This window comes from Oncorhynchus tshawytscha, linkage group LG22, assembly GCF_018296145.1.
Source record: "Oncorhynchus tshawytscha isolate Ot180627B linkage group LG22, Otsh_v2.0, whole genome shotgun sequence".
NCBI classification, from domain to species: Eukaryota; Metazoa; Chordata; class Actinopteri; order Salmoniformes; family Salmonidae; genus Oncorhynchus; species Oncorhynchus tshawytscha.
Genome location: NC_056450.1, coordinates 26303434 through 26319158, shown reverse-complemented (window position 1 = coordinate 26319158; position 15725 = coordinate 26303434). Strand labels below are relative to the sequence as shown.

The following is a 15725-nucleotide window of genomic DNA, read 5'->3' as shown; positions in this document are numbered from 1 at the left end:
GAGAGACAGAGACAGAGACAGAGAGAACGAGAGAGAGAGACAAACATAAGCCGGTGTAAGTTGTGTGTGTGTGTGACTGATATCTTCCACAGGAGAATATGAAGGTCACTCTTCTCTGCTCAATTCTCCAGGCAGAGTCAAACCGATACTGTCAGTCAGCCAGCCTCAACAGCCTGCACTCTCTCAATGACTCACTAACCCTCATTTAGACACAGAACAAACACTGCCTACCTTGCCATATATCACCATCCTCGTCACAACACCTACTAAATAGAGAAGACCTAACCAGGGGCCTTACGTATCAAGCGTCTCAGGGTAGCAGACCTGACTTAGGATCAGTTTTGCCTTCTAGATCATAAGGACAGGGGAAACCTGATCCTAGATCAGCACTCCTACTCTGAGATGCTAGATACATACAGACTCAGATCTCCTACCTGTCCCTTAGATCTCAACCCTACAGAGACATAACCCTACAGAGACATCAGCCTACGGAGACATAACCCTACCGGATCACACTAACCATGACAGACAACGTCATGATCACAAGGAATCCCAGAAGATCACAGAAGACCACAGAGAAATATTGGACTTGTTGCTTGTTTATTGTACAGCAGACTAAGCTATGGCTTCCTTGGAGAAAGTGTAGAATGGATGCTCACTTAGTTTAATTTGAAGTGACAGACTTAACAAGTGGCCTTTACTGTCTGCCCAACAGGGGGTTTAGTGCAGGTGGTTTACAGGCAGCAACTAAAAGGAGAAGGACACCTTCTGCATACCACGTTAAAAGCATGTCTTTAAGACACATTGTGTCACGGAATACCTCTCTCTGACTTTCTCTCTCTCACTTCTCTCTCACTCACAACATAAGGTTCTCCTACAGTAGACATGGTGATTAATGTAGTTTCCTTTCATCATTTAGTGAGCACAATCATCTCGCCCTTCCAGCAGCACGACAGCTAATTAGCACTGTTACAGACTCCTCTATTGAAACAAAGACAGCTACTGTATGGCTGTTCTCACCTCACAGAACTAGCAGACACAGACACAAACTGTGTGTGGCATGTCGATGTCTGTTACCATGGTAACATCAAGATAAACACATTGGCTAGATGGTGTACGGTGATAGATAAAAAATATATAAAACAATTATAAATATTAAAGAAGGTACTAGCACAACAATTATGTCAGCAGACTTATTGAGTCATCTGATGTATTGCTGAAGTCTAGTGAATGAGGAAGGCATGTGGCTGGTGTGTGTGTGTGTGTGTGTGTGTGTGTGTGTGTGTGTGTGTGTGTGTGTGTGTGTGTGTTTACCACAACAACAACTAATGAGCCACATCAGAGACTACGCTGCAGCACATTGAGACTCCACAGTTTCATACAGGAAGGCAACACTGATAGAGAGCAAATCATTTGCTCAAAGAGAAAATAAGCACACGCACGCATACACGCACAAACACACACACACACACACACACACACACACACACACACACACACACACACACACACACACACACACACACACACACACACACACACACACACGTACACACACGTACACACACAATAGTGTGGAGCATCAATAGTGGAGAATCAATTTTGTTTTTGATCATGTGGCAGTAAAAACATCCTTTAAATATTATTTTGAACCGTTTTCAAATTGAATGAATGTATTTCTCCATTATTAACACAAATACATGTTGATCTTTTTTACGGAAAGTGTTTTAGTTTGTGAGTGTGCAAGCCCAGCTTGATCCTTATCGTTAGTTTCTGATGTGTAATACACAATCCCCTCCACTAGGTGGTGAGAAACACCAGCAAATACAGCCAAAAGCTGAGGAAATCTGTTGAAGTGAACACACGAAAGATTCCTTTACTGTAATTCCACTTGCTGGACCTTAGGTGGCAATGTATTATAGCAGTGATCAAGTGTTTTGGGAAGTGTGGTGTTGCCGCTTCAGTCTCTGTGTATCATAACTGCAGATGGATTCTTCCCTAAATGCCATCGTAATGTAATCCTGTGTTGACCTACCCGTCATGTCCCTTTATTACATTGGTACAGTATTGCTGTAACTCTCCCTTTGACTCTTTTTAACAGTGTAATGTCTCTGGTTAATCATGGTGCAGCCACGTCTGAAATGGCTCTCTCTCTCTCCCTCACACACACACACACACACACACACACACACACACACACACACACACACACACACACACACACACACACACACACACACACACACACACACACACACACACACACACACACACACACACACACACACACACACACACACTAATCATGATGCAGCCATGTCTGGTATGACTCTGGAAATCTCTGGGAATTTGTCAGTTCTACCAGTTCAGATTGAGGCAGTTGTGAAGGAGATTATTACATTTGATTACAATAGACTCTCTCTCATTCACCCACTCTTTCCTGCAATTGGTTTTACCACTGTAATTTCCCTCCTCATTCCTGATTCTCTATCGCTTTATCTCTTCTTCCCCCATGCCATTATCCCTTCCCCTCCCCCTCTCCTCTCTCTCGCCCCCTCCTTCCCTTCCTGTCCTTGTCTTATCAGACAGATGTAATCCCTGCAGCAGGTGCTCTAGTCTGTTAGAGATGTGTGAGTGGACAGCTGGGAGAAGATGAGGTCATCCCAGCACCACAATGTAACTATGTCATAAAACATCATAGCCCAATTCCCTGTATTTAATTTTTTACCTTTATTTAACTATGTAATTTAGTTAATAAGAACACATATTTATTTTCAACAACAGCCAAGGAACAGTGGTGTTAACTGCCTTGTTCAGGGGCAGAAAGACAGATTTTTACCTTGTCAGCTTGGGGATTCGTTCTTGCAACCTTTCGGTTACTAGTCCAACACTCTAACCCCACCGCTTTACGCTGCTGCTACTCTCTGTTTATTATTTATGCATAGTCACTTTAACACTACCTACATGTACATATTACCACAATTACCTCTACTAACCGGTGCCCCCGCACATTGACTCTGTACCGGTACCCCCTGTATAAAGCCTCGCTATTGTTATTTTACTGCTGCTCTTTAATTATTTGTTACTGTTATTTTTGTACAACAAATTTTACATACATTTTTTACTTAACACTTATTTTTCTTAAACTGCAGTGTTGGTTAATGGCTTGTAAGTAAGCAATTCACTGTAAGGTCTATACCTGTTGTATTCGGAGTATGTGAACCCAGTGCGCTACAGATTAAGAAGGAGTTTTATTGGTTAGCTGATGAGTTGCCTCGTGTTTCCCAGCTGCATGTTTGATGCAACTTAGCCCCTTACTAGAGAGAGGCCTTGTCAGAACCCCTCAGATTCAACAGCTCATAAACCACCCGCAAGGGCCCATAGTTAATTTGCTGTGTGTGTGTGTGTGTGTGTGTGTCTCTTTATTTCAATTGTCTAAGGTGCAGCAGGAGAAGTCAAGCTCACAATTACCCTACAATGGAGCCGGCCACTTACTGCAAGAAACTTGCTGGTAAAGAGACATACAGTTGAAGTCGGAGGTTTACATACACTTTGGTTGGAGTCATTAAAACTAGTTTTTCAACCACTCCACAAATTTCTTGTTGACAAACTATAGTTTTGGCAAGTCGGTTAGGACATCTATTTTGTGCATGACACAAGTAATTTTTCCAACAACTGTTTACAGACAGATTATTTCACTTATAATTCACTGTATCACAATTCCAGTGGGACATTTACATACACTAAGTTGACTGTGTCTTTAAACAGCTTGGAAAATTCCAGAAAATGATGTCATGGCTTTAGAAGCTTCTGATAGGCTAATTGACATAATTTGAGTCAATTGGAGGTGTACCTGTGGATGTATTTCAAGGCCTACCTTCAAACTCAGTGCCTCTTTGCTTGACATCATGGGAAAATCAAAAGAAATCAGCCAAGACATCAGAAAACAAATTGTAGACTTTCACAAGTCTGCTTCATCCTTGGGAGCAATTTCCAAACACCTGACGGTGCCATGTTAATCTGTACAAACAATAGTATAAACAACATGGGACCACACAGCCGTCATAACACTCAGGAAGGAGATGCGTTCTGTCTCCTAGAGATTAACATACTTTAGTGCGAAAAGTGCAAATCAATCCCAGAACAACAGCAAAGGTACTTGTGAAGATGCTGGAGGAAACAGGTACAAAAGTATCTATATCCACAGTAAAACGTGTCCTATATGGACATAACCTGAAGGGCCGCTCAGCAACGAAGAAGACACTGCTCCAAAACTGTCGGAAAAAAGCCAGACTACTGTTTGCAACTGCATATGGGGACAAAGATTCTACTTTTTGGAGTAATGTTCTCTGGTCTGATGAAACAAAAATAGAACTGTTTGGCCATAATGAACATCGATATGTTTGAAGGGAAAAGGGGGAGGCTTGCAAGCTGAAGAACACCATCCCAAACGTGAAGTACGGGGGTGGCAGCATCATGTTGTGGGGGTGCATTGCTGCAGGAGGGACTGGTGCACTTCACAAAATAGATGGCATCATGAGGTAGGAACATTTTGTGGATATATTGAAGCAACATCTCAAGACATCAATCAGGAAGTCAAAGCTTGGTCGCAAATGGGTCTTCCAAATGGACAATGACCCCAAGCATACTTCCAAAGTTGTGGAAAAATGGCTTAAGGACAACAAAGTCAAGGTATTGGAGTGGCCATCACAAAGCCCTGACCTCAATCCTGTAAAAAATGTGTGGGCAGAAATGAAAAAGCGTGTGCGAGCAAGGAGGCCTACAAACCTGAGTCAGTTCCACCAGCTCTGTCAGGAGGAATGGGCCAAATTTCACCCAACTTATTGTGGGAAGTTTGTGGAAGGCTACCCGAAATGTTTGACCCAAGTTAAACAATTTAAAGGCAATGCTGCCAAATACTAATTGAGTGTATGTAAACTTCTGACCCACTGGGAATGTGATTAAAGAAATAAAAGCTGAAGTAAATCATTCTCTTTACTATTATTCTGACATTTCACATTCTTAAAATGAAGTGGTGATCCTAACTGACCTATATTTTTACTTGGATTAAATGTCAGGAATTGTGAAAAACAGAGTTTAAATGTATTTGGCTAAGGTGTATGTAAACCTCCGACTTCAACTGTATATATAAATATATGGATGAGCAATGATCGACCGGCAAATGCAAGATGCAATAGATGGTATAAAATACAGTATATACATATGAGATGAGTAATACAAGATATGTAAACATTATTAAAGTGACTAGTATCCATTTCTTAAAGTGGCCAATGATTTCAAGTCTGTATGCAGGCAGCAGCCTCACTGTGCAAGTGATGGCTGTTTAACGGTCTGATGGCCTTGAGATAGAAACAGTTTTTCAGTCTCTCTGTCCCAGCTTTGATGCACCTGTACTGACCTCGCCTTCTGGATGGTAGCGGGATGAACAGGCAGTGGCTCAGGTGGTTGTTGTCGTTGATTATCTTTTTGGCCTTCATGTGACATCGGGTGCTGTAGGTGTCTTGGAGGGCAGGTAGTTTGCCCCCGTTGATGTGTTGTGCAGACCGCACCACCCTCTGGAAAGCCCTGTGGTTATTGGCGGTGTAGTTGCCGTACCAGTCGGTGATATAGCCCGATAGAATGCTTTCAATTGTGCATGTAAAAGTTGTGCATGTAAAAGTTTGTGAGGGTTTTAGGTGACAAGCCAAATTTCTTAATTCTCCTGAGGTTGAAGAGGCGCTGTTGAACCTTCTTCACCACACTGTCTGTGTGGGTGAACCATTTAAATTTGTCCGGGATGTGTACGCCGAGGAACTTAAAACTTTCCACCTCCTTCACTGCTGTCCTGTCGATGTGGGTAGGGGTGTGCTCCCTCTGCTGTTTCCTGAAGTCCACGATCATCTCCTTTGTTTTGTTGATGTTCAGTGAGAGGTTGTTTCCTGACACCACACTCCGAGTGCCCTTACCTCCTCCCTATTGGCTGTCTCGTTGTTGTTGGTAATCAAGAATACATATACCTATATAAAAAATCGAAACTGAAATATTTATTCAAAATCAAAGTACTTAACTGGTTTGGGGAGAGAGGTAGTGAACTTCCTGTAAGTGATACCATTTTCCATTTTAAAACATTGCTGCTTAATATACATTAGCAACAAGGTCATCAGCAAGCTGCACCGCATCACTTTTCCCCCCAAGAGCTACGTATTATGTACAACTCAGGAGGAATGAGAGATGCAGAATGTGTGCATCAAAAGCTACATGTATTATGTACAACTCTGGAGGAATGAGAGAATGTGTGCGCTTAGAAGGTCAGGGCTTGTTACATGTTGATACACAGCCTGTCCTGTACTCTGTCATTCAGTGTCAGATAAGTCAAAATAATCCTCGCTGCAGTACCTTTCCTTCCCACCATGCACATGAACAGAAGAGTGAACCAAAGATGAGGATGACATTTAGTTAATCTTAGGAGACAATTAACCCCCTAGAGTCGATTGACGCACCAGTGCCTCAATCTAAGTTACGCAACAAAACAATCCCCATCAAAATCCGCCAATTCGTTTTTTTTTTACATCCGATGCATCTCAATCAACCGCATCCACCAGTGTCTCACTTCCGCATCTGCGGTGAAAGGTGGCAGAGCTAGAGCGATGTATGCTCTACGACCCCCACAAGTATCATGGGACTCATCTGAAGGTAACCGGTAATGATGAAAGTAAAGTATGAAAGTAGTTTTGTGCCTACCCAAAAAAGGGGTTAAATATGTGTAAAAATATATATACAGTACCAGTCAAAAGTTTGGACACACCTACTCATTCAAGGGTTTTCTTTATTTTCACATATTTTATTTTTCATTGTAGAATAATAGTGAAGACATCAAAACTATGAAATAACACATATGAAATCACGAAGTAAACAAAAATGTGTTAAACAAATCAAAATATATTTTATATTTGAGATTCTTCTAAGTAGCCCCCCTTCGCCTTGATGACAGCTTTGCACTTTCTTGCCATTTTCTCAACCAGCTTCACGAGGAATACTTTTCCAACAGTCTTGAAAGAGTTCCGACATATAATGAGCACTTGTTGGCTGCTTTTCCTTCACTCTGCGGTCCAACTCATCCCAAAACAAGTGTATTGAGATTGGGTGATTGTAGAGGCCAGGTCAACATATGCAGCACTTCATCACTCTCCTTGGTCAAATAGCCCTTACAGAGCCTGGAGGTGTGCTGGGTCATTGTTCTGTTGAAAAACAAATGATAATCCCACTAAGCACAAACCAGATGGGATGGCATATCGCTGCTGAATGCTGTGGTAGACATGTTGGTTAAGTGTGCCTTGAATTCTAAATAAATCACAGACAGTGTCACCAGCAAAGCACCCCCAAACCATCACACTTCCTCCTCCATGCTTCATGGTGGGAACCACACATGCGGATATCATCTGTTCACCTACTATGCATCTCACAAAGACGTTGAAACCCAAAATCTCAAATTCGGACTCGTCAGACCAAATGACGGATTTCCACTGGTCTAATGTCCATTGCACATGTTTCTTAGCCAAACAAGTCTGTTCTTCTTATTAGGGTCCTTTAGTAGTGGTTTCTTTGAGGCAATTCGACCATGAAGGCCTGATTCATCCTCCTTTGAACAGTTGATGTTGAGATGTGTCTATTACTTGAACTCTGTGAAGCATTTTTTGGGCTGCAATCTAATGAACTTATCCTCTGCAGCAGAGGTAACTCTGGGTCTTCCTTTACTGTGGTGGTCCTCATGAGAGTCAGTATCATCATAGTGCTTGATGGTTTTTGCGACTGCACTTGAAAGTTCTTCAGATTTTCCGCATTGACTGAAATTCATGTCTTAAAGTAATGATGGACTGTCGTTTCTCTTTGCTTATTTGAGCTATTCTTTCCATAATATGGACTTAGACTTTTACCAAATAGGGCTATCTTCTGTATACCACCCCTACCTTGTCACAACACAACTGATTGGCGCAAACGCATTAAGAAGGAAATCAATTCCACAAAATAACTTTTAACAAGGCACACCTGTTAATTGAAATGCATTCCGGGTGACTACCTCTTGAAGCTGGTTGAGAGAATGCCAAGAGTGTGCATAGCTGTCATCAAAGACAAAGGGTGGCTACTTTGAAGAATCTCAAATGTAAAATATATTTTGATTTGTTTAACACCTTTTTGGTTACTACATGATTCCATAAGTGTTATTTCATAATTGTGATGTCTAAACTATTATTTTACAATGTAGAAAATAGTAAAAATAAAGAAAAACCCTAGAATGAGTAGGGGTGTCCAGACTTTTGACTGGTACTGTATATATTTAGGACAGACACTTCAAAACCTTGTTTCTAATTACTTATTTTTTGACTGTCCTTTTTGCCATTTATGATAATAAATGTGTTTCTATGGGCTTCAGTAGTAAAGGTCCAAATCAATATTTCATCAAATATTTTTTAAATATATTTTTTATACCAAAATGACCATCTTAAAACAATCCCATGTCAGCTTAGCACCCCCACTCCCCCCAACGGCTTAGACTCTAAAGAATGAAAGTGTCTTCTTGATTTTATTATTATTATTTTTTATTGACATCCACTTAAATTTTCCTTCAAGAGTTGTTGAATATTTTCCTCATATTTACTATTGGTCAGATACAAAGCTTCTGTTCTTTTCACCCTGTCCCTTAGATAATTACAGATCTATATTTTTATACAGAGTAGGGGTTTTACTTATCCTGGTACGTTCCTCCACATTATGTAAGAAGCACTGCTCCACCTTATCCTATCACATGCTGTCCCCTCTGTGGGTGTCCACTTGGTACAGGCCGCACTGCCTTAACCCACACTCTCTCCCTCTGTTCCTAAGCTGCAGCTCTGCACCGCTCTGCACTACCCTACCAGATTTGAGAGAGAGAGAGAGAGCCGCAAGAAAGAGAGAGAGATAAAGAAAAATATAAAGAGAGATAAAGAGAGAGTGTGATAAAGAGAGAAATATAGAAAGAGATAAAGAGAGAGAGAGAGAGAGCTGCTGAAAGAAAGAGTAGCAAAAGAGGACAGAGAGAGGGAACTACAAAGCCAAATCAGGTGAGAGAGTAAAAAAGACAGAACAGACAAGAGGAGAACAGAAGGAGTGTTTTCCTGTGAGGCCTATCTTAATGTTCTTGTTTTTTAAGCATTCTCAACAGATCTAGAGACTAGATGACCAGGCTTTACACACCGCAGTGTCCTGTCCTGGAACTCTGACAGGAGTGGACACACACTCATACACACACTCCCTCTCTCGCACACATACCTGCATACACAGAGGGTAGACATTCTCCATCACTCTCTGCAACCCCCCCTCCCCCTCGATTGGACCATGTCCACGTCCTCGTCTGGATCGACCAACCACAACAAGCGTCAGTCATGTGAGTAACTCACTTTATGTTGCCGGTCTCTACCAGCTCTGAAAGTAATTTAAAGTGGTAGTAGTTATACCTAATAGACTGGAGGGAGTTCATCACAATGGTGCATTTATATTCAATTATGTAAACACCTGTCTACCACTGTCCTGTAAATTTTCCACACTTACAGTAAGCATATCATTTCTGGCCAATAAGTTAATAATTATGCTTTAATTGTGATCCTAATCATACTGTAAATCAAATTGATTTTTTTTTTGCATTTTAGGATATTAGGCTTCAGTAGGACAGTCATATTACACTGTAACGGTCTTTGGATAACTTTCCATGTCTAATTAATAGCTGTCTGTCCATCTTTATGTACTGTAGATTGGTTTAAACTGATACATACTGTACTAAAGAGATGGATACTGAGATTAGTCCAAAAATAAGATACATATATATTTAGTATTCCACAATAGGTGTGATTGACACCACGGTCAGTGACAGAAAATGTATTTTTGATACAATCACCTGACGCTATTGTCACCGCAGCTTCACCGAATCCAAACCTCACCTACCTGGTTTAAGTTAAAGGAGGTACAATTGATGATGACATTGTCAAAGTGTTTGACCAGTAAGGTCCTCTGTGATTGGAAAAATGACAATAAGCAGGGATGTGGTTGACTTTGGTTTGTGTTTGGTTCCTGTTGAACATGTGTGGTCCATCACAGGACCACCATGGTCAGAGTTACAATGAGGTCGTCACATGTGGTCCATGCTGCAGAGAGAGAAAGAGGAGGAAGGAGGGAGAATAGTATTAAAATATACACTACTTGGCTAAAAGTATGTGCACACCGAACATCTCATAAAAAAATTATGGACATTAATATGGAATTGGTTCCCCCTTTGCTGCTATAACAGCCTCCACTCCTCTGGGAAGGCTTTCCACTAGATGTTGGAACATTCCTGCGGGGACTTGCTTCCATTCAGCCATAACAGCATTAGTGAGGTCGCGCACTGATGTTGGGCAATTAGACCTGGCTTGCAGTCGGCATTCCAATTCATCCCAAAGGTGTTTGATGGGGTTGAAGTCAGGGCTCTGTGCAGGCCAGTCAAGTTCTTCCACACCGATCTCGACATACCATCTCTGTATGGACCTCGCTTTGTGCACAGGGGTATTGTCATGGTGAAACAGGAAAGGGTCTTCCCAAAACTGTTGCCACAATGTTGGAAGCACAGAATCGTCTAGAATGTCATTATATGCTGTAGTGTTAAGATTTATCTTCACCGGAACTAAGGGGCCTAGACCGAACCATGAAAAACAGCCCCAGACCATTAATCCTCATCCACCAAACTTTACAGTTGACACTATGCATTGGGGCAGGTAGGGTTCGCCTGGCATCCACCAAACCCAGATTTGTCCATCCAACTGCCAGATGGAGTGCAATGGTGGCGAGCTTTACACCACTCCAGCCGGCGTTTGGCATTGCGCATGGTGATCTTAGGCTTGTGTGCAGCTGCTCGGACATGGAATTCCCTTTCCTAAAGCTCCTGACAAACAGTTATTGTGCTGACATTGCTTCCAGAGGCAGATTGGAACACGTTAATGAGTGTTGCAACCAAGGACAGACGATTTTTATGCGCAATATGCTTCAGCACTCAGCGGTCCCTTTCTGTGAGATTGTGTGGCCTGACACTTCGCAGCTGAGCCATTGTTGCTCCTAGACGTTTCCACTTCACAATAAGAGCACTTACAGTTGACCAGGGCAGCTCTAGCACGGCAGAAATTTGACGAAGTGACTTGTTGGAAAGGTGGCATCCTATGACGGTGTCACATTGAAAGTCACTGAGCTCTTCAGTACGGGCCATTCTACTGCCAATGTTTGACTATAGAGATTGCATGGCAATGTGTTCAATTTTATACACCTGTCAGCAACGGATGTGGCTGAAATAGCTGAATCCACTCATTTGATGGGGGTGTCCACATACTTTTGCCCATGTAGTTACAACCCTAGTGTAGATGATTGAATATCTACTTGAAGGAGTTGGTGGTCTGACATCAGCAACAGACAGTTGAAATAATCCTGTGGTAGATTGTAAGAGTCTCTGGTTGGCAAGATGTTCTCAGGTCTCTCAACAGTATGGTGTATGGTCTAACAGGTGTATGTCTCTCCAAGTCAACACCTTGTCCATACCTACCTACCTAATATGAGTTGATCTAGCAGGATCTGATAGGTGTGGGAGATTTGTTGAAAACCTATCCATTGTTTTTAGATCTACCAAATGTGGCAATGGGTAGAGGGGCACAGGGTTCATATGGAACCAGACAGTACAGTCGGGGCACCTCACTTTAACCCTTCCACAGCTGAACTATACATCTTAAGATACTCAGACATGTTGTCAACCAACCAAACAACATGACCAACAAAATAAGAGTCTTCAGTGGGTCTGTTATTGGCTGCCTTACTGTTATCCACAAGGGGGGTGTCTCAGTTTGGATGTATGTACAGTAGGCTACACACCACAGGAGACTGCTGATGGCTCAAAACAATGTCTGGAGTGCAGTGAACGGAATGGTATCAAACACATGTGTTTGATACCATTCCATTTATTCCTTTCCAACGATTACTATGAGCCTGTCTTCCCTAATTAACCAGACACCAGCCGCCTGAGCTACACACATAGTAAGGGGTTAACACTCTAACACCATTATTTCACTAAGCCAGAAAAGGACTGCCTAACAGACTTAGACTAGACACGCTATAACATACCTCCTCCATCTAAGCTATAGGAAGAGGTGTCTGGTTTAGCTAGCGGCTTAGCATGCTAACACTAATCTGTAGAAGGTGTCAAGTGTAGCCAAATTGGGTAAGCAAGCTAAATCCTCAAAAATAATACTGTTTTGATTGTGTCATGAAGACAGTAGATTAAGTGTGAGTGGATAATGGTGTAGTCATTCTGCCAATAGGCCTAAGTGATATAATTTGCAATAAGCTAAATGTTAGCTAACAAAACCTAAGATGTGTTTGAAATGTGTTTGAGTGTTGGGCTGGGAATGGGGGTATGTGTGAGGTTATTTGGCACCAGACCGTTTCATCTCTGGAGGTTTAGCATCTCTATTCTAAGTGTCTGTGAAGGTTATGGAGACCGAGTTAGAGACCTGCTCTGATTGAACTAAATGTGCAGCCTTGGGAAGGGATGAAGGTCAAACATTTACCCCTCACTGAAGTGCTTTAATGGCTCTGGGAATACAGGCCTACAGGATTAGCCCATGGACATAGAGTGGACCTCCCTCTTCTGACTAAGGGAGAAGAGAAATGGAAGAATCAGAGAGATGGACAGAGAGATTAGCTAGAAGGAAGATGGATAACCGATCTCATCCAGTACTCTATTACCACTAACCCTGAATGTATACTGACAGGTCTTCATAGCCCCATGATATATGTGTCTCACATAATGGTCCACTCACACAGACAGCATTGTGAAGAAGGCGCAGCAGCGCCTCTTCAACCTCAGGAGGCTGAAGAAATTCGGCTTGTCACCAAAAGCACTCACAAACTTCTACAGATGCACAATCGAGAGCATCCTGGCGGGCTGTATCACCGCCTGGTACGGCAACTGCTCCGCCCTCAACCGTAAGGCTCTCCAGAGGGTAGTGAGGTCTGCACAACGCATCACCGGGGGCAAACTACCTGCCCTCCAGGACACCTACACCACCCGATGTTACAGGAAGGCCATAAAGATCATCAAGGACATCAACCACCCACAGAAGGCGAGGTCAGTACAGGTGCATCAAAGCTGGGACCGAGAGACTGAAAAACAGCTTCTATCTCAAGGCCATCAGACTGTTAAACAGCCACCACTAACATTGAGTGGCTGCTGCCAACACACTGACACTGACACTGACTCAACCCCAGCCACTTTAGTAATGGGAATTGATGGGAAATGATGTAAATATATCACTAGCCACTTTAAACAATGCTACCTTATATAATGTTACTTACCCTACATTATTCATCTCATATGCATACGTATATACTGTACTCTATATCATCGACTGCATCCTTATGTAATACATGTGTCACTAGCCACTTTAACTATGCCACTTTGTTTACATACTCATCTCATATGTATATACTGTACTCGATACCATCTACTGTATCTTGCCATTGCTGCTCTGTACCATCACTCATTCATATATCCTTATGTACATATTCTTTATCCCCTTACACTGTGTATAAGACAGTAGTTTTGGAATTGTTAGTTAGATTACTTGTTGGTTATTACTGCACTGTCGGAACTAGAAGCACAAGCATTTCGCTACACTCGCATTAACATCTGCTAACCATGTGTATGTGACAAATAAAATTTGATTTGATTTGATTTGGCTTAGGGCGGGAGGAGGGTGTATTTGAATTGCCCTAAGGGTGATGGTGGTTGGGGGAAGGACAAAAGTTGCGCTGTGACCATTATCGCTCTACTCTACTGTGTTGTGTTGAGTGTTGTGCTAATGATACGACCGTGTGAAGGAATAGTTAACAGGCTATTGTGGTGCTGCAGTGAGCAATCATGTATCCCTATTCAGACTACTGAGGGGAGAGGGAGAGAGAGAGAGAGGGATTGGGTCTGTAAATAATGGCAGTAATAATGAGAGATAGGTCAGCTAGAAACTGTAAAGAGGTGGGGTAGACTATCACTGCACCCCCGAGGGGAGAGGATTGGGTGTGAGCCAGAAAATCTCTACTCTCTCTCTCCCTCTCTTTCTCTTACTCTCTCTCAAACTCACACACTCACACACACACACACACACACACACACACACACACACACACACACACACACACACACACACACACACACACACACACACACACACACACACACACACACACACACACACACACACACACACACACACACACACACACACACACACACACACACACACACACACACACATACATAGTTTGCTACTGCTTGGCCCTCACAAGATATGGTCAGGGAGACAAGCCCAGACCTGGGCACGGGAAGCCTACAGAGAGGAAGAGGAAGAGAAGAGAAGAAAAGAGAAGAGAAAGGTCAGATCACGGATGGGTAACCATGGGGATGAGGGATAATCATGTGGTCCAGCTCCCCCAGTCAGTCTCCACACTCCCCCGGCCCCTTTAACCACTACCTCCCCCCTCATCCCCCTCTCTTCTCTCTCTGCCTCTTCGCCCTCTCCTCTACATGCTGGGGAGAAATTCTTGGAGAGATTAATCTGCTACACAGGAAAATGGAGAGGAAAATGGATGCATCTCTAAAGCAAACCTATTAGCTTTTTGACCCGCAGAGTTCGTGCAGCAAATCAAAGTCTTTCATTGTGTAGCTTGCCTCAGGGTTTTTGGTTGTATCCTATTCAGTTCTACTTGGTCCTATTCAGTTCTACTTGGTCCTATTCAGTTTCACTTGGTTCTTTATGTTAAATAGATGATCTTCTGTAATGAAATAACGATAAATACACTCAGTGTACAAAACATTGCGGATACCTGCTCTTTCCATGACATAAACTGACCAGGTGAATTCAGATGAAAGCTATGATTCCTTATTGATGTCACCTTTTAAATCCACTTCAGTCAGTATAGATGAAGGGGAGGAGAGAATTGAGACATGGATTGTGTATTTTTTTCCATTTAGAGGGTGAATGAGCAAGATAAAATATTTAAGTGCCTTTGAACAGGATTTGGTAGTAGGTGCCAGGAGCACCTGTTTGTGTGAAAAACTGCAACGATGCTAGGTTTTTCATGCTCAACAGTTTCCAGTGTGTATTAAGAACTGTCCACCACCCAAAGGACAGCCAGCCAACTTGACTTATCTGTGGGAAGCATTGCAGTCAACATGGGCCAGCGTCCCTGTGGAAAGCTTTTGATACCTGTTTTGTACACTCAGTGTATATAACATTGTAAAACTGTAAATATAAAAAATTACTGACTTTCTAGTCTTCTTTTGGTTGACCTCGATATACACAATGGCATTAAAATACATGAAATCATGTGTTTGCCTGAGTGCTATTGGGGTAAACACTCAAACACAGCTCACAGCTGAAAGCCTTTACAATGAAGGACAAAAACATCAGACATAAAGTACACTAAGGCACAGACACTTGGGTTGCGTAACATCACTGTCACTTTTATTTTACTGACATGCACGCGCGCACACACACACACACACACACACACACACACACACACACACACACACACACACACACACACACACACACACACACACACACACACACACACACACACACACACACACACACACACACACACACACACACACACGA

At 42.5% G+C, this 15725-nt stretch overlaps 1 protein-coding gene across 1 annotated transcript in view; it reads left to right on the top strand.

Moving 5' to 3' along the window:
- Positions 1–9007: 9007 nt before the first annotated feature.
- Positions 9008–15725, top strand: part of LOC112221454 (dysbindin) — a 28397-nt gene continuing 21679 nt past the window's right edge. The window contains exon 1 of the mRNA XM_024383597.1: positions 9008–9421. Coding sequence (XP_024239365.1) covers positions 9373–9421 — 49 coding nt within the window. The 5' untranslated portion in view covers positions 9008–9372. The remainder of the gene's footprint in view (positions 9422–15725) is intronic.